Source organism: Saccopteryx leptura, chromosome 8 (assembly GCF_036850995.1).
Source record: "Saccopteryx leptura isolate mSacLep1 chromosome 8, mSacLep1_pri_phased_curated, whole genome shotgun sequence".
NCBI classification, from domain to species: domain Eukaryota; kingdom Metazoa; phylum Chordata; class Mammalia; order Chiroptera; family Emballonuridae; genus Saccopteryx; species Saccopteryx leptura.
The window spans coordinates 85807750-85827256 of NC_089510.1; the positions used below are offsets into that span (position 1 = coordinate 85807750).

At 35.3% G+C, this 19507-nt stretch overlaps 1 protein-coding gene across 9 annotated transcripts in view; it reads left to right on the forward strand.

The window, feature by feature from the left end:
• The window catches only part of PHC3 (polyhomeotic homolog 3), a 77163-nt gene that overhangs the window by 35677 nt on the left and 21979 nt on the right, over nt 1-19507 (forward strand). For 6 of the 9 annotated variants that reach the window (XM_066346865.1, XM_066346864.1, XM_066346870.1 and 3 more), the window contains 5 exons: nt 6123-6994; nt 7280-7327; nt 12465-12615; nt 16378-16628; nt 18334-18493. In XM_066346865.1, the coding sequence (XP_066202962.1) occupies nt 6123-6994; nt 7280-7327; nt 12465-12615; nt 16378-16628; nt 18334-18493 (1482 nt within the window). The remainder of the gene's footprint in view (nt 1-6122; nt 6995-7279; nt 7328-12464; nt 12616-16377; nt 16629-18333; nt 18494-19507) is intronic. The other 3 variants (XM_066346868.1, XM_066346871.1, XM_066346866.1) reach the window with 1 other exon arrangement.

A 19507-nucleotide genomic window follows, 5' to 3' on the forward strand; every position in this document is an offset into this window, starting at 1 on the left:
ATAAACTTGATTTTTTTTCGTCATTTGACATTTGATTGACATTATTTACTAGTCTTCATTATATAAATAAAACCTTTTAGCTTTAGAAACAAGATTTGTCTGTAGTCATTTAATATGCTTTAGTGGAACAAAATTAAAAGCCTTTAAAAAAGCAAGTAGTTTTTGTTGTTGTTTAAAATGGTCATTAGTGGGAGGAATTTTTTACTTTCCAAAAATAAGGATTATACACAATTTTTTTCCTTACCATGTTGCTTTTTTCCAATCAATTGTTTGATTCCCCTAGTTTTTTCCTTACCATGTTGCTTTTTTCCACTTCTGTGAGAAGATGTCAGGGAATCAGCTAAAGCCACTTTCATTCTCACCAACATTTGAATCCCATGTGCACTTCTGTTATATCTTCAGATAACCTTGCTTCATGGTTCTCATGCTGAAAATGTTGGGGGCATCTGGAGTGAATTTCCTTACCATCTGGTCTGTTCATCTCAAAATTTGTCAGTGTTGAGTTTTCTTCACTTCTAATTAGATAAGGGATTATCTGCTTTCTTTAAAGTTAGCACTGTTTGCTTGTTTCACTAATTGCATCGTTTTACCTGTTCCTGACCTTCTTTCATAGTTATTATTGCTTCTTTTGTCTCCCTCATGCTGGATTTTTTCCTTTGCTTCTCTAGCATACTTAGGTCACCCTAATCATTAGTATATATGCTTTTTTACCAGTGTAACTATTGTTAATGGAAAGTGTGTGTGTGATGCACTGGTCTAGACACCTCACATAAGTTTCATTTTTTAAAAAACCTTCTTTTCATCCAGCCTCATCAGTCAAGCATCTTCTTTCTACCCTTTTATAACTCTGCATTACTTTTTAAAGATTCATTTTATAGTACTGAAGTCTACATACTTCTCCTTTTATGTTTCTCTGTGCTGATATTGTTGGTGGTCTCTAAATCACCCAATCTCGAAATGTTGGAATTGTTTGATTCCCCTAGTTAGAAATCTCTCATTACTCTGAACTTGTATAGCATTTAATGCTTTTTGTGACATTTTTTTCTTTTATAATTATTTTTATACTGACTGATCTTAGCCTTTCTATTAGACAGTAAGACTTGTGTGTCAGGCACTTTACATTTATTAACTTTTATTTTTTTCTACAGTGACAGAGAGTCAGAGAGAGGGGTAGATAGGGACATACAGACAGGAACGGAGAGAGATGAGAAGCGTCAATCATTAGTTTTTCGTTGTAACACTTTAGTTGTTCGTTGATTGCTTTCTCATATGTGCCTTGACCGTGGGCCTTCAGCAGACTGAGTAACCCCTTGCTCGAGCCAGCAACCTTGGGTCCAAGCTGGTGAGCCCTGCTCAAACCAGATGAGCCCACGCTTGAGCTGGCGACCTTGGGCTCTTGAACCCGGGTCCTCGGCATCCCAGTCTAACACTCAATCCACTGTGCCACTGCCTGGTCAGGTCATTTATTAACTCTTGTAATCATTTTTCAGATTCACTTTTTCATCTTTTTATCTTGATAGTACTAAATTGTGTCTTTTATGTACTTATCTGCAATAGTAAGTATATATTGGATTAAGAGTTGATTTTTTTTTCCATTTGAATTGTGCAAGTTATAGCACAGATGTTTTCTGTGTGTAGTAATTAGGGATCACTGCTTAGAATTCTTAAATCTGAATCTTAGGTAAGTGCAGGCTTTGTTTTAATGTATAAATTTAATAAACTTATTCATAGTCTAGTTAGATGTGAACTCTTTTTTTTAAACATCTGTGTGCCAGGTTCTGTCCTGTGTATGGCTTGATAAGGATTCTTATACTGAATTGTCCAGAGTATTCTCAGACTCAGAGCCTCTGGCCAGTATAGACAGGAGTCAGTGAGAAGCAGCAGTGACTCATTGTGTTTGGAATGACAGCTTGGAACAATTTTTAGTGATTCCATAAGGGAGCGTAGGTTAATTTCCTTCCAAAGAGAATGTTACCTTCAGAGAAACCTAGGAACTCTTTCAGGGTTAGTTTAGGCAAGGAGATTTACTTTCAGATTTTTAGTCACCCTGAAGTCTGGTTCTAAGAACCCTGAACTGGTTCTAAATTGACACTTATTCTTCTTCTTTTCATTGATAGTGTGATAATATTCTTATAGTCATCTTCCTCTAATGGTCAATGTTTTATGTAGGTATGGAGAAGCCCAGTAAGCTAAAACCATCAGTCTCAGGACAGTTGCAATTCCAAATTTAGATGTTAGGTATATTAACCAAACTCTAGAATTCCATGGTGCTGTTTTTTAGAAACAAAACCAAATGAACATCCTAAGACTTTTAAACCTTTGCCACTGCCAAATTATAAATTTATTAAAATTTACTCAAGCCTTACACTGCTCTTTTTGAAGTGGGAAGTTAGTCTGAAGCTACACTTTTTTTTTCTGAGATTCTTGATTGGTAATCTGTCCTGTTCCTCAGTTAGGAAAAAGCTTGTACCTATAGGTCACTTTCAGATACAAAAAACCCCCCAAAACAAACTACTGTGTTAATGTAGTATAGTCTAATAATTACTATAATGGGCATGGTTATTATTTTTCTAGGGTGCTAAAATCATTTGGTTTTTAGCCTGACTTGTGGCACAGTGGATAAAGCATTGACCTAGAATGCTGAGGTCACTGTTTCAAAACCCTGGGCTTGCCTGGTTAAGGCACATACAGAAAGCAACTTCGAGTGGATGGTTCCCTCTCCTCCCCCCATCTCTCTCTTTCTCCCTCCTCTCTCTCTAAAATAAATAAGAAAAAAAATCATTTGGTTTTCTTCATCATTTCTTCTTGAAGGCGGAGTTCCTGCTTGACAGTTAATAATTCTATTTCTAATATATAAAGAATGGCAAATATCTGGTAATTATCCTTAACTATATTAGAGCTCTAGGTTGTTGTTTTTTTATAACAGTTCATAGGGTTTCTACGAAATTAATGTAGTTGGGAAAAATATACCTTTTTATGCAGACATTAATTCAGTGTGTAATGAAAGGCCTGTGTTAGTCTTAAGCTCAGGCTGCTGTAAAAAATAGCACAGACTGGGTGGTTTAAACAACAGTTCTGGAGGTGGAAAGCCAGAGATCAAGATCTAGCAGGGTTTAGTTTTTGATGAGAGCTTTCTTCCTGGCTTACAGATGGCTGGCTACCTTCTGGCTCATCTCATGTGGCCGTCTGAGTGCTAGGAGAGAGGATAGTGAGCTTTCTGGGTCTCTTCTTCCAAGGGCACTAATTTTCTTAGGTCAGGGTCTCACTTTTCTGACCTCATATAAGCTTAATTACCGTAGTTTTCACTCCATAAGACACACCTGATCCTAAGACATACCTTGGGTTTTAAGGAGGAAAATAAGAAAAAAAATATCTTGAACCAAATGGTGTGTTAAAATATTTAATAAAATACTGTATTTTTTGCTCCATAAGACGCACAGGCATTTCCCCCTCCACTTTTGGGGGGGAAAGTGCGCTTATGGAGCAAAAACTAGGGTACTTCCTTAGAGGTCCTGTCATCCAATAGTCACATAAGCACTTAGGCTTCAACACAGGGATTCCGTGAGACACAGACCTTCAGTCCACAATAGGATCCCGGACTCAGTTAGTGCTATGGTTCTTGTGATTTCAGGCAAGTAACTTAATGCTCAGTTTCTTCACCAGTAATGTATTTATTGGATTAGTGTAGTACCCTTCTGCATGGGGTGGTTGTAACTATTAAATGAAATAATGTATTTAATAATTTACAGTAATATTGATAGTAATTAAGGAGTTCTACATAAATGAGAGATTATGTCAATCATAAATTTTCCAAATATAATGCCACCCTGACAATAATAAATTGTTAATTAGAATCAGAAAAAAACAAGCATGATAGACTTCTCTAGAGCACTAGGGCTTTTCCTGTGTAGAAGTATTGTTTCGGATATTCTCATAATTATTCTGTAATAGATGTGCTTGTCAGTCAGACTTGTGGACTAGTATAATAGACTCTGGTTTCTGATTAAAGAACAATTTATGGGAAAGGATAGATTGTTAATCTGTTGAAGTATCTGTTCTAGATTGCTTACTTCTAGAGCACAAAAATAATTTTTTTGTACTTAACATGCTAAATTTTGATTATATTCAAAAATTGCATTAAAATGGGCCTTTGCTGTGCTTGCACACATTGCTTCCTTATCTATAAAGGGGGAATAATAATACCTGTCTACTTCATGGGCATTTTCTTTTTTAGTACAATGAGCAATGTGAAAGTACCTTGAACCCGTTGGAGGAAAGGCACTACTGTATATAGAAATACAAGATTTTGTTGAATACTACGTAGAGAATCTTTATCAACACATTTATAAGATGCTGACATAAATTTTCAGTCTTAAGTTTGAAGTACTAATCTGGTTATGTGAAAATTATTCTGTTAGATGAAATTGTAGAAATTTTTATTTAAAAAATTCATAGGAGTCAGTGACTCTGGAGGGGAAAGGAAGGCCTGGGATTTCCTATAACACCATCTTGCTGATGTCATCCTCTGATTTGGATGCTATTAAGGGGTAAATTATAGTATGTTAACTAAAAATAAAATCCATGGGTATTTGTTGAATCTTCTATATGCCTCTTTTTTGAGATGTTAAATCAAAAGTTAATTTCCTTAATGGATCTCCAAAATTTTAAATAACCAACCACATGCAAAAATGTTAAAAAAAAAAAAGAAGTTTGGAGTTTTTATAAGGCCTTTGTCACGAATGTGCGAGATGTTTATGGTCTTTATCTTAACATTGAGATTAAGAAAAATTTTCTGCCCTTTAGATCTATTTTCAGTGTATAATTTTTTTGCATGATAGTAATATGAAGCAATCTTTTCAGTTTATCTTTTAGTGAACCCAGTGTCATTTTTAAAATTTATTTTCAATTATAATTATACAATATTATAGTAGTTTCACGTGTACAACATAGTAATTGTACACTTATATATAGTTAGCCCAGTTTCCATTCTAATTTAGAGAGGATTTCACCAGCATCTCCCTGTGTGTAAACATAAACATCAGTATGCAAAAGAGGCATAATGATGGGGATACTTGATTTTGTTCATTCGTTATATTTATTATTCCTGTTGTTTTTGGCTCCTCTGTGGAGATAACTGGTACAATTGCTTATAGATTAGTGTAGGTTTTTTGTTTATTTGCTTGTTTTTGTCAGGAGGAAAAAACGTAAAACAAGATCCTTTATTTAGACAGCATGAATTTTTAAAATTGATTTTTAGAGAGACAGAAGGAAGAGAGAAACATCAATTTGTTGTTACAATTACTTACATATTCATTGGTTGATTCTTGTATGTGCCCTCACCAGGTTTCTGTGCTACAACCTTGGCATATCGGGACGGCACTCTAACCAACTGAGCTAACCAGCCAGTGCTTAGACAGCATGAATTTCTTATTGCTTCATTCTCTTTGCATACAAAGCTAGTGACTCTCATAGATTTGGAAGGGCCCCTGACATTTCATTTCTTACTTACATTGATTATTTGACCGTGCTCTAGGAGTGACACATCTGTTTTGCTTAACTGAATTAAGCAAGCATTTTCTCCTCCTGGGTCAAGTCTTGGCTCAGTTTGGTAATTTATTTGGGAAACTTTATAAGTAATTACATTGATGATTAATTGGAAGAATATTGAGATGCAGATTAGAAAGAATGAGACTTTTATGGATTTTAATATCGCATTTTTGTGATTTTGAAGTTATCTTTACATAAGTTATACTTGTCCAACAATACTCCTTTTCTCCCCAAAGAAGGAATTCAAGTGGATAAAGCATGTTAAAAGTTAATACAGATATCCTGGGGACCTATAAAATTTAATAAGAATAAATTATGTATAGATCCAGATTTATAAATTGATTATTTTAGTCAATTTTCTTTTGGAATTTATCACAGTACAGCTTATTTTATGAAATTTATAGTGTTCCAAAGACAAGTTGTTTATGATTACATTTTCAAGTCACTGTTGTCTGGAAGACTTAATAGATTTCTGATATTTATGCCTTTATGATGTAAAAACTTTCTTTTAAATTTATCATAAAAATTATTTATTTTTGAAATAAATGCTAATTGTCATTTTTTCTCTCTCACAGCTTCATATCCTCCAATTCAGCCTCATCCTCTAATAAAACATCAGCAGATTCCTCTTCATTCACCGCCTCCCAAGGTTTCCCATCATCAGCTGATATTACAACAGCAGCAGCAGCAAATTCAGCCGATCACACTCCAAAATCCAACTCAGGACCCACACCCACCCCAGCACTGTATACCACTCCAAAATCATGGCCTTCCTCCAGCTCCCAGTAATGCCCAGTCACAGCATTGTTCACCAGTCCAGAGTCATCCCCCGCCTTTAACAATGTCTCCCAGCCAGTCACAGTCAGCACAGCAGTCTGTAGTGGTGTCTCCTCCACCGCCTCATTCACCAAGTCAGTCTCCTACTATAATTATTCACCCACAAGCACTTATTCAGCCACACCCTCTCGTGTCGTCAGCTCTCCAGCCAGGGCCAAACTTGCAGCAGTCCTCTGCTAATCAGGTGCAACAAACAGCCCAGCTGAATCTCCCATCCCATCTTCCACTTCCAGCTTCCCCTGTCGTCCACATTGGCCCTGTTCAGCAATCGGCCTTGGTGTCCCCAGGTCAGCAGATTATGTCTCCGGCATCACATCAGCAATATTCATCCCTGCAGTCCTCTCCAATTCCAATCGCAACCCCTCCACAGATGTCGACTTCTCCTCCAGCTCAGATTCCACCACTGCCCTTGCAGTCTATGCAGTCTTTACAAGTGCAGCCTGAGATTCTGTCCCAGGGCCAGGTTTTGGTACAGAATGCTTTGGTGTCGGAAGAGGAGCTTCCAGCTGCAGAAGCTTTGGTCCAGTTGCCATTTCAGACTCTCCCTCCTCCACAGACTGTTGCGGTAAACCTGCAAGTGCAGCCACCAGCACCTGTTGATCCACCAGTGGTAAGCCCTTGGAAGCTCTTTGACTTTCTTGCTGAACTGAAAGTAAAAGTTGTTTTCTCCTACGTTTTATATTATGTCGCTAGAGCTACATGCCTGTGAATTTAAAAAGCTTGAAAGTTCCATCTCAGTATCTGACAAACATGCTGTATGGGCAAAAAAATCGCCATTTGTTGTATGGTTGCATGCTTGATAATTTGTGATGGTTATTAAAGTCCCTCGTTAATTTTATTACTATTTAAACAAATCCATCTGCTATCTTTACAGAGTTGATTTTTTTTCCCCAAGGGAATGCATTTGAACCAGTGTCATCTGCACAAAGTTTTTTCTCTTAAGGTGATTATCCTTCATAGATCCCTTCTGTTGGCTTGTATGTTCTTAAACGTATGGTTTATCTAGCTAACCTTTTTGGTTGTATGCATTCTGAAGTCCTGGGCCTTTTGTTTCAAGGTGGAGGTATGCTTGTATGATGCAATTTTTTGGTAAAATTATATTTTGTAATTAAAATTGTAATACTATTCTAGGAAAGGATGCAACTTTGCAAAAAACAACTTAGAACCTCTTTTAGAACTATTAAACTTTTGATTTTTAAATTTGTACTAAGATAAAATATATATGCAGTCTTTACAAGTGCAGCCTGAGATTAAAATATTTCTCATTTAAAAAGCTAAGAAAATCTCAGTAGATGAATTGAATATTGAGACTGCAAAAACCTGTTGGGAGGAGTAAAAGTTTTGAATAATTGAGATTGTGATTAAATTGATCAGAATAAACCTCTAAAAATGGTACATGTTGCCTAGAAAGGAAAATTGTCTTAAAAAATGTTTTTCTTTAAACATTCTCTAAAGGACTCTTAAAATTTATGAAATAACAGTAAAAATTGAATAAGGAAGGTCTCAAAATTTTTAAGCAGAATGATTAAATTCATTATTGATTTATAACTGAGAAAATAGTCTTCCCAAAAGGAATTTTATGTCTTCAGTAAAGACCTCACTGAAGAGACTTGATTAAAGACCAGTAACCTATTTGCCCAGAAAGGAGTTTCACAGTCTGTTCCTTAATGGGAAACATGTTGGTTCTCAGGATGCAGATCTAGATCTTTATTCTTGTTATTAAAACTGACCTTAATAGGCATGAAGAGATTGAATTCCATTTCCTGTTCACTTTTATTAAAAACAGAACTTGATAAAAACAACAATGGATATCTAGAAGAAATAGGTTTGTCATTCAGTTACCATGTCTCTATATTTTCTTTTAATGGAGTTTTAGAGTGTTTACAATGGATATAGTAACAAAAAAGAGCTTTAAAGTGTCTAGTACTTTCAAAGAAATCAGATTAAAACAAAAAATATTTTTTTAGCCTGACCAGGCGGTGGCACAGTGGATAGAGCATCGGACTGGGATGCGGAAGGACCCAGGTTCGAGACCCCGAGGTCGCCAGCTTGAGCACAGGCTCATCTGGCTTGAGCAAAAAAAAAGCTCACCAGCTTGGACCCAAGGTCGCTGGCTCCAGCAAGGAGTTACTCGGTCTGCTGAAGGCCCCCGGTCAAGGCACATATGAGAAAGCAATCAATGAACAACTAAGGTGTCACAATGAAAAACTGATGATTGATGCTTCTCATCTCTCTCCATTCCTGTCTGTCTGTCCCTATCTATCCCTCTCTCTGACTCTCTCTCTGTCCCTGAAAAAAAAAAAAAATTTTTTTTTAATTTATTGATTTTAGCGAGGGAAGGAGGGGGAGGGAGAGGCAGAGACAGCGAGACAGGAACAGAGATCTGTTTCTGCATGTGCCCTGACCAGGGTTCGAACTGGCAACCTCTGTGCTTCGAGTTGACGCTGTAACGAACTGAACTATCCGGCCAGGGCAAGAAATCAAATTTAATTTAAATTTATAATCTTTCTAGTTCAGTGAATTGCTTTTAACAAGTAAAAATAAAATTTCTTTATATGCCTTATATTTTTCTGATTGTTTTTGTTAAGGTAAAGTTTGGAGGATCATATTTGGGATAGAAATATCAAAAACATAACACTTAAAACTAAAAATATTTACGGTCTTAATTTGTTCCTGCTCTCAAAATTAAAAAAAAATTTTGTTATCTCATTTTTGGAAGATTTTTTTTTTTTTTGTGAAAGTAACAACTTTTCTGCTGTCACTGGTATGGTCATACTTGTTATCAATAGTTTCATGTTTCACCCTTATACCTTTCTCTGAGTACCTAGTGTATTTATTAAATTGCTATATTTTTCTTTTATTATCTTTGACCATGTTTAAAAAAAACATTTCTTCATAAATTATACTTCACTTCCTGGTTGTTTCAAATATTTAAATGTAAAGAGGTATATTTACTTCTTTAAAAAATATTTTTTAGAGAGATATATTTACTTCTTTAGAAACTTGAAATTTTGAAAGATAATTGAATTATTGAAATAAAATCAGTATGATTTTAAAGAGATATATTTGTAAAAGGTGTAAAACTAAGATTTTTTTATTGATATTTAGGTACAATAAGATGTGAAAGTAGGTAATTTAGAACTAATCAATATTTCATGATTTATTTAAGAAAGGGAGAGGGATAGGACTAATATACTTTATTGAGGTCAGTTTAGCAGGCATCACTACTTTTAGAATAATTATGAACTATAAATAGAAATTGTGATATGCAGTTTCCTAATGATCTTATCAGCAAAAACCTCTACTTCATTCCTTTATTCAGAATTTTAGATATTGCCATTAGGTTTTTTATGCTGATGGTGGTAGATGTCCGTGACAGATCTGCTTTTGTCTGTTTCCTTTATTCATTAACTTATTTTGCCTTTACGTGGGTGATTTGGGAGAATGTATAGTTAGGCTTAACTATAAGGAATAAAAAGTATTTAACAGTATTATTTGATGGATTATTTCAGAATATACTATTTGTGGTGTGCCTCTTTTTATCCTTAACAACTCTTATTATTTTTAAAAAATCAAGAATTCTCTACCACTCCACCAAATTAAGGTAATCACTACAACAAGCAGATACCCCTCACTAGAAGGTTTTTTTTCCCCCTTTAACACCAGGACTTTTTTTGGATGACTTTCCCTGTATTGGCCATTACCATCATTTAAAAAATATTATCATGTACAGATATTAGCAGCTATCATTATTGTACATTGTATAATAACACAACTGCTTTCACTTCTGAGAAACCTGACATGAGGTAAGGAATCTGTTGGTGAAAAACATTTCACCAACAAAGTTGTGAACAAATACTTAAAAAATATTGCCTACTGGGCATATGAAACCTGTATAATTATGTTAACTAGTGTCACCCAGATAAATTAAATTAAAACAAAAATATTGCCTACTTAGTAGCTGATTTGGATCACACTTCTAGATATTATATTTGACATAAAATTATTAATAGCAGTAGAATTAAAAAGCTTTTAAGGCAAAAGATTTCTTAGAGGTAGAGGCTTGGAAAGATGTTTTGTTTTGTTTTTAAATTATCGCTTTTGTTAGATAAGCCATTGTGAATGAAATTTTGTAGTCCTTTTTATGACATCTGGTTTATTTTGGTTTCAGGAATCTTGATCATATTTATATTTAATTTTATATACTTCAAACCAAACTTTATCAATAGTTTAGTTCAAAAGATATACAATATTAGATATCACTTAAAGTTTGTAAATGTTGAAAAGTTTTTATTTTAACATTTATTAGAAATATTAATTAGTTTGAGTAAACTTAAAAACTAACAGCATTTGATTTGTAAATGTAACTAATAACCTTTGTACATAAAAAAAGGGAGGTGATGCCCTGGCTGGGTAGCTCAGTTGGTTTGAATGTTGTCCCAGTATACCAAGGTTGAGGGTTCTATGTTCTATCCCTGGTCAGGGCACATACAAGAATCAAACAATGAATGCATAAATAAGTGAACCAACAAATCAGTGTTTCTCCCTCTGTCCTTCCCTTTCTTTTTCTCTTTCTCCCTTTCTCCCTCTCTCCCTTGCTTTCCCTCTGCCCCCCTTCTTTTCTTTTCTTTTCTTTTTTTTTTTTTTTTTTTTTAAGAGTTCTTTTTTTTTTCCTTTAGATTTTATTTATTCATTTTAGAGAGGAGAGAGAGAGAGAGAGAGAGAGAGAAAGGGGGGAGGAGCAGGAAGCATCAACTCCCATATGTGCCTTGACCAGGGAAACCAGGGTTTTGAACCGGCGACCTCAGCATTCCAGGTTGACGCTTTATCCACTGCGCCACCACAGGTCAGGCCCCCTTCTTTTCTTAAATCAATAAAAAGTTAAAAAAAAGGAGGGAGTAGACTGCTTTGTGGCTTTTCTAAAACCTATCTTTTAAACACAGTGGTTAAAAAAATAATGTGACAAATTAAAATACCTGTGTCAATCTCTAGAAGTGGACTTAGAAAATTTAGTCTTAATGTTATTGAAAAATTAATAGTTATATTTTGTTAAATGGTTCCTTCTTTGAATGCTTTTGAGTCCATGTTTAAGTTCAGTCTTTACCATTGAATAAAGATAGTTAAAGACTTAAAAACTTTCCTTTGTAAGAGACTAAGCGACATGAACAGGAGTGTGGTGGTTACCGGGCAGTGGGGGAGAGGGGGAGGGGAGGGGGAGGGGCACAAAGAAAACTAGATAGAAGATGACAGAGGACAATCTGACTTTGGGTGATGGGTATGCAACATAATTGAATGACAAGATAACCTGGACATGTTTTCTTTGAACATATGTACCCTGATTTATTGATGTCACCCCATTAAAATTAATAAAAATTAAAAAACAAAACAAAACAAAACTTTCCTTTGTAATTATAGAACAATATTAAGGAACTAAAATTAGTATCTTGGATTAGAATGGTATATGTGTATTATTTCAAGGACAGATGTTTTCTGTTTACCTGATATTTGCTTATATAAAAAATTAGATTTTTGAGTAGATCAGATGATTAAAGTTGTAATTGCATGAATACCTTTTTTGTAGGTACTCAGATAGTTCTTTTCATGGTTTAATCTTTCACATAAATATATATAATAAGGAACCTGGGATGTAGTACATTTCCTGATATATTGTGTGTCATTTTGTAGACTTACTTAGTGTGCTTGTAAAAAATAGCATCTATTTTGATTTATCAGAATTAGATGTTAACAGAAGCAATAATAAATTCCCAAAATAGAGTATATAAAATCAAAACATTTGTTTTAATTCTCAAAATCAAAAATGTTAGGTTCTGATTTGATTGTCACTTTCTTGGAAACTAGCCATTCATAACATAGACATTGATCTACAACTTGCTTTTATGAAATATTGTTAGGTACATATTTGCAAAACTTCATTTTTAAAGTTTTCTTTTCAACCTGCCGAATAGTCATTTTGCCTTGTTTTTAAATTCAAAGCACTTAGAATTTTTTAAATTATGTTAGGAACACCTTATTAAATGTATTTTTAGCAACATTATAAGGCATTGTGGTTTTTGTTGCAGGTTTATCAAGTAGAAGATGTGTGTGAAGAAGAAATGCCAGAAGAGTCAGATGAAGGTGTCCGGCTGGACAGAACTCCGCCACCACCCACACTGTCTCCGGCAGCCATCACTGTGGGGAGAGAAGATCTGACTTCTGAACATCCTTTGTTAGGTAAGGAAATCATCTCAACTGGGGGGAATTTTCCACTAGATAAATGTTAGCAATGGGAAAGTTGTGTTTTCAAGAACAATTAATGAGGGACCACCCAAATGAAAAACATACTGTAGCTTCCTAATCTTTGTTGGTCTGTACAGATGTGTTTCATATGTTTAAAAATTGGAATAAATTAAAGTTCTAGCAAAAGATTTCAATTAATTTTTCCCAAATCAGTAAGCATTCTAAGTTGTATTGGCATTCTTCATAATTGTTTGTGAGCTAGTCTAGACTACATGAATGCTATTAAAAGTGCTTTTTCCTTTACAATACTTAAATTAAGCCTCACTAATTCTTACTAGAGATAGATTAAAAAATTATTAAGGTTGCCCTGGCCGGTTGGCTCAGCGGTAGAGCGTTGGCCTGGCGTGCGGGGGACCCGGGTTCGATTCCCGGCCAGGGCACATAGGAGAAGCGCCCATTTGCTTCTCCACCCCCCCTCCTTCCTCTCTGTCTCTCTCTTCCCCTCCCGCAGCCAAGGCTCCATTGGAGCAAAGATGGCCCGGGCGCTGGGGATGGCTCCTTGGCCTCTGCCCCAGGCGCTAGAGTGGCTCTGGTCACAGCAGAGCGATGCCCCGGAGGGGCAGAGCATCGCCTCCTGGTGGGCAGAGCATCGCCCCTGGTGGGCGTGCCGGGTGGATCCCGGTCGGGTGCATGCGGGAGTCTGTCTGACTGTCTCTCCCCGTTTCTAGCTTCAGAAAAATACAAAAAAAAAAAAAATTATTAAGGTTAAGCATTTAAAGCAGGGGTCAGAAACCTATGGCTCACGAGCCAGATGTGGCTCTTTTGATGGCTGCATCTGGCTTGCAGACAAATCTTTTCTTTCTTTCTTTCTTTCTTTCTTTCTTTCTTTCTTTCTTTCTTTCTTTCTTTCTTTCTTTCTTTCTTTCTTTCTTTTTTACAGGGACAGAGAGAGAGTCAGAGAGAGGAAGAGAGAGGGACAGACAGACAGGAATGGAGAGAGATGAGAAGTATCAATCATCAGTTTTTTTTTGTTGCGACACCTTAGTTGTTCATTGATTGCTTTTTCATATGTGCCTTGACTTTGGGTCCAAGCTGGTGAGCTTTTTTGCTCAAACTAGATGGGCCTGCGCTCAAGCTGGTGACCTCAGGGTCTCGAACCTGGGTCCTCCGCAGGACCCAGGATGCTCTATCCACTGCGCCACTGCCTGGTCAGGCTCACAGAGAAATCTTTAATAAAAAAATAATAATGTTAAAAATATAAAACATTCTCATGTATTACAGTCCATTCATTTCTTACCGCTCATGTTCATGGTTATGGGTGGCTGGAGCCAATCACAGCTGTCCGCCGGGACACCACCAAATTTTTATTGGATAATGCTTAACGTACACGGGTCGTTGTATGGCTCTCACGGAATTACATTTTAAAATATGTGGCGTTCATGGCTCTCTCAGCTAAAAAGGTTCCCAACCCCTGGTTTAAAGTCTTATTCACTACCTCAGTGCTACTTTTAAGTTCAAGTAAATCTTTTGTATGCTCCTTCTCACAATATCAAAGTGACTGTGAATCCTAGGTATTTTATTAAAATATTAGTATAGTCTTTAGCCCAGTGTCTTGGTCCTAAAAAAATACATTCCATGTAATTTTTTTTTTAATTTATGAATATTTTATTTAGGTCAGGGGTTGGCAAACTAGCTCACACTTTAAATTTTTCCTGCTGTCTGTTTTGGTGTGGTCAATGAGCTAAGGATGGTTTTAAATTTTTTAAATGGTTGAAAAAAATCAGAAGAGTGATATTTCATGTCATATGAAATATAAATTCCATTGTCCTTTAATAAAGTTCTCTGCAACACAGCCACGTTCATTTTTTCAGATATTATCTATGGCTACTTTTCTGTTGTTGCAGCAAAGACGAGTAGTTGCAGAAACCATGTTGTCCTTTATAGAAAATTTTTTGACCCCTGATCCAGATAATACTATTGTTGGTCAGGCGTCATTGTAAGTACTTTGTTCTACTTGGTCCTTGTGATCATTTCAGGTAAGAACCATTACTGTACAGACATGGAAACAAATCATACTAGGACACTGACTTTGCTACCAAAGCAACCATGGCCCTCTCTTTTTTTCAACATGGCACGTCTCTAACCCTTCCATCTCTCCAGCTCTTATTCCCTTACTACAGTTGTGAATCTCTGGCAAGCATAGGAGGTGGAAATCAGTTTCCTTCCAAATTTTTCCCCTCCTGAAAAATAGTGAATGTTTAGTCAGTAAAATTATATCAAATATTCAGGAGAAGTTTAGTATTATTGCCTCTGTATACTCAAAATAATACTTCAAAAGATTTAAGAAAATTAGAGTATGAAATCTTTTTTATTTTCTGTACACAGAAAATGGATTTATGTTGCTGCAAATTTTCTGGAATTTTGTTTAAAGGCAGAAACAGAAGTTTATAGTTATTGGATAATAACATTGCATTGTACCTGTAATTTAATTATTTAATAAGCATTATTAATGGTACTCAAAGCAAATTGTAAAATCTTTGAAATATCGGAACACAAGAATATCTTCACACATGAGGCAGAGAATATAGTTTGAGATCCTGTCAGGCATATGCATCTGGCTAAGTTGTCTAAGTACAATGTAGACTTGAATCTTTCCCTAATTTACTTCATACTTATGCTTTTGTAGTATATGAAGGGGAAAAACAAGGTAGGTTGGTATTTAGAATAACTCTCATTAAATCATGAAATAAACCAGGGGTCTCAAACTCGCGGCCGTGCTGCCCGCTCACCAATTTTGTGCGGCCTGCAGACTAATCAAACTTCGTGGATTAATCTGCGGGCCACACAAAATTGGTGGGCGGGCCGCGAGTTTGAGACCCCTGAAATAAACGAACCTGTAAAATAGAGGGACTTGTTTCCATCTAGGATTCAGTTTTCATAAATCTCTGCTCCTTTTTTTTTCCCTCAGATATCTGTACTCACTGATATTCCTAGCTATCAGCTGGTTCCATCTTTCCACTTTAATACAGGCAGTAAAGGTTCGGTGCTGTCGAATGGACGGATAGGTAAAGCCTCCATCACAGGCTGTCAGGGCTATCTTACTGTGGTCTTCAAGAGTTTGAAAGGGAGGAATCGCAGTGATCCAGCCCAACATTTGGCAATTGCCTGGTAGTAGTGTTCCCCAGATTGACACATACAGTGCCACTGAAGAGTTAAAAAAACCCAAAAACACAAAAGAACATTTCTGCATGGATTTGGATTAGCCTCACTGCTTGAAATAAAGGTGATGTAACCTGTGTAGTTCATTAAAATCTTATTCTATGGATTTCATGCCCCCTTTTATTTAAGCATACTTTCTAAGCACCCCCCCCCCCCCCCGTACCATTTGGAATATATAAACAGTAACATAGGGAATTTAATACCTATATTGCTTACAATTTTTGGAAAAGCCGCCATTTCAGTAATTATTCTTAAATTGACATTCTAAAACATAGTCCTGTCTTATGGGACAGTTCCTTTTAACCATAGTTGGAATGATAACTGAGTAAGTGACCCCCTTATTCTGTAAAGTGGGTATAAAAGTGGTTTCTATCTTGAAAGGTCATTGTACGGATTAAATGAGATAGTAGTTTTTAGAATGGTTTTTTAAGCACCAGATATTAACTGTTATTGTTATTAATGATTATTATTTTTTAAATTTTCTTTCATATTTGCCTGGGCAGAATGCTAAAGATTAAAAAAAATTTTTTTTTTCAGAGCAAGTGGAATTACCTGCTGTGGCATCAGTCAGCGCTTCAGTGATTAAATCTCCTTCAGATCCTTCACACGTTTCTGTTCCTCCTCCTCCACTCTTACTTCCAGCGGCTACCACAAGGACTAATAGTACATCTATGCTCAGTAGCATTCCCAATATAGAAAACAAACCTCCACAGGCCATTGTTAAACCACAGATCTTGACCCATGTTATCGAAGGCTTTGTGATTCAGGAGGGATTGGAGCCATTTCCTGTAAGTGACAAGCAAATGTATATTTTTAAAATAATTGGTGTAACATTATTTTAAAATTTAGCCTATTATTCTGTAATAAAAAGCTTATAATTTTATTTTAAAAAATCACTTTTATGTAGAATTTATTTCTGTATGTATCATGTATATATTATATACTTCTAGAATTTTATGCTAGCTATTTAGATGTATAAACTGAGGAAAAACTTGAAGATGTAAAGATATCAATTTTATACATTTTAGAGAAAGGTAACTGGAAGTTTATTCCAATGAAGTAAATTTTCCTATGTGTTCTTAATTTTAAGGGGACTGAAATGACACTTAAAATGTCATTTTTTAAAAATTGTGTTTCTTGTATATTATGATACTTTGTGAACTTTAACTTGAGTACAGAAAGTAACTTCCCAATGACCTAATCCTTCTGAAGTTACCCAGTTGATGGTTTATAGTTAGCAAATAGATATTCTCGCTATTCTTATATCTCAGCCTTCAACCAGATTTTTAAAAATGCTTTAAAATGTTCACTTCAAAGTAGCTACTATTAAAGGTCTTATAATTTGAGACTAATTGTATATATTTTATATGCTACTATCTAGAGATGAACATTTTTCCTTAGAAAATAAATCAAAGATGAGTGGCCAAAATCAAAGAAAACAAAATAGTGTATTTTGAAGATATTTGAATCATCTGACTTTTGAGATTTATGGGTAGAAAAGGTCTTGTATTGTGATAATTGGTTGCCTAATCAGTTAGTTTGTTGTCAGTTTACCGTGTATGTAAATGGCAAGGTTTCATTCTTTTTCATAGCTGAGTAATATTTTACATATACTGTATGTACCACTTATTTATTAGTCTGTGGATGGGCACTTGGGTTGCTTCCATATCTTGGCTATTGTAGATGATACTGCTGTGAACATAGGGGTGTATATGTCTTTTTGAATTAGTGTTTTGGATTGCTTTGGCTAAATACCCAGTGATGAAATTGCTGGGTCATGTGGTAGTTCTTTTTATAGTTTTTTGAGGAATCTCCAAAATCTCCATACGGTCTTTCATAATGGCTATTTGCACTCCCAACAAGAGTTCACGAAGGTTCCCTTTGTTCATATTCTCGACAACACTTATTTGTTGACTGTGATAATATCCATTCTGACTGGTGTGAGAATGGATCTCATTGTGGTTTTTATTTGCATTTCTCTGATGATTAGTAATATTGACAGTCTTTTCATGTCTGTTGGCCATCTGTATGTCTTCTTTGTAGAAATATCTGTTAATGTCCTCTGCTCATTTTTTGCCTTTATCTATATTGTACACATAATAATGATCTATCCTGAGGAGATAACCCTATAGATAAAAAGCTTTACACATGAAAAATAAATCTTAAAAGTTGTTGCAGAAAAAAATTAAAGAAACTGGCAAGTAAAAATTTATTATGATTTTAAAGGAAAGACTTTTTCATAACTAATTGCCTAAACTAGGATGCTAGGTTCCCATTTGACACTTTGAAGCATCCATATTACTGACAACCTGGACTATAAGTGTTAATGTACAGATGCCTAACCTTTTGTTAAGGAATTAAGCATGTAATGACTATTGGATCAACCAAATGAGCAAATCATCACAGATACCATTCTTTCCAAGAGGTTTTTAACCAACTTATTTCTGAAAGTCTTTAAAAAGATTATTTCATTATAATCTGTTTCTTTTAAAGGTGAGTCGTTCATCTTTGTTAATAGAACAGCCTGTGAAGAAAAGGCCTCTTTTGGATAATCAGGTGGTAAATTCTGTGTGTGTTCAGCCGGAGCTACAGAATAACACAAAGCATGCAGATAATTCATCTGACACAGAGATGGAAGACATGATTGCGGAAGGTTTGTAGATTTTACTTAAGATACCCTTTAAATTAACTTTGACTTTTACTGCTTGAAACAGGACATAGATTTTTCTGTTGAATTCATTGGGTACAGGTTCCAGGTCCACGTACTGCCTGGTGCGCCCATTGCCCCAGGCAAAGTCTCTTTGGTTCCTGTTTCCCCTCCCTTTACTCACCTCACCTTACCTCTGCCCCTGTCACTACACTAGGGACATGGATTTTTATTCCGCACAAATTTTTACTTAGAAGTATTTACTTAGAAACATTCTCATGTAATGCATTATTTGACTAAAATAATGGGAAAGCTAACCAGACTCTTTCTTAATGACCAAATTTTATTAATAAAAATAACAAGATTGGTGTTAATTTGAATAATGTCATTTTGACTTTTGAAAGAGTGTAGGTAGGAAAAATTCCATTACACATGAAAGTACAATAATTCAAATTTTAGAATCAAAACAACCAATTTTCTGTCTTCATTTTTTTCTAAGCCAGCTTAAATAAATGACTGTTTTATTGAGTTTGCTTAGAAATTTAGAGCTTCTGGGTTGTTTGGTTTTAGACTTTCCATATTCTGGTGTTTGATATCAGTTGAGTATTACAGCTTTATTAAGGATATACTCTTTAATCAAGAGGTGATTAAATTTGTTCAAGGGAAAGTATCACTAAATCTCCTTAATGTCAAAGAATCCTGTATTATAGACTTCTCATAGTAAATATTCCATGAAAGTCAAAGTGGTATATAAATGGCTGTAGGAGAGCAACTACCAATAAATTAAAAAATGACATATTTTATCTTTTATTGATTCTGATGATGGTACTGCAGTTCATGCAATTCAGTTTAATTATATAACATTTAATATAGTCAGGGCTGTACAGTAGTGAATTAACATCTGAGTCTAAGTAATTATCCTCAATATATTAGTATGCTGTTTTGTTCTTTTCTTTATGAGAAATAAAACTGATGTTCTGTTTTTGTTAGGTTTTTAACATTTATAACATACCTGTTTGA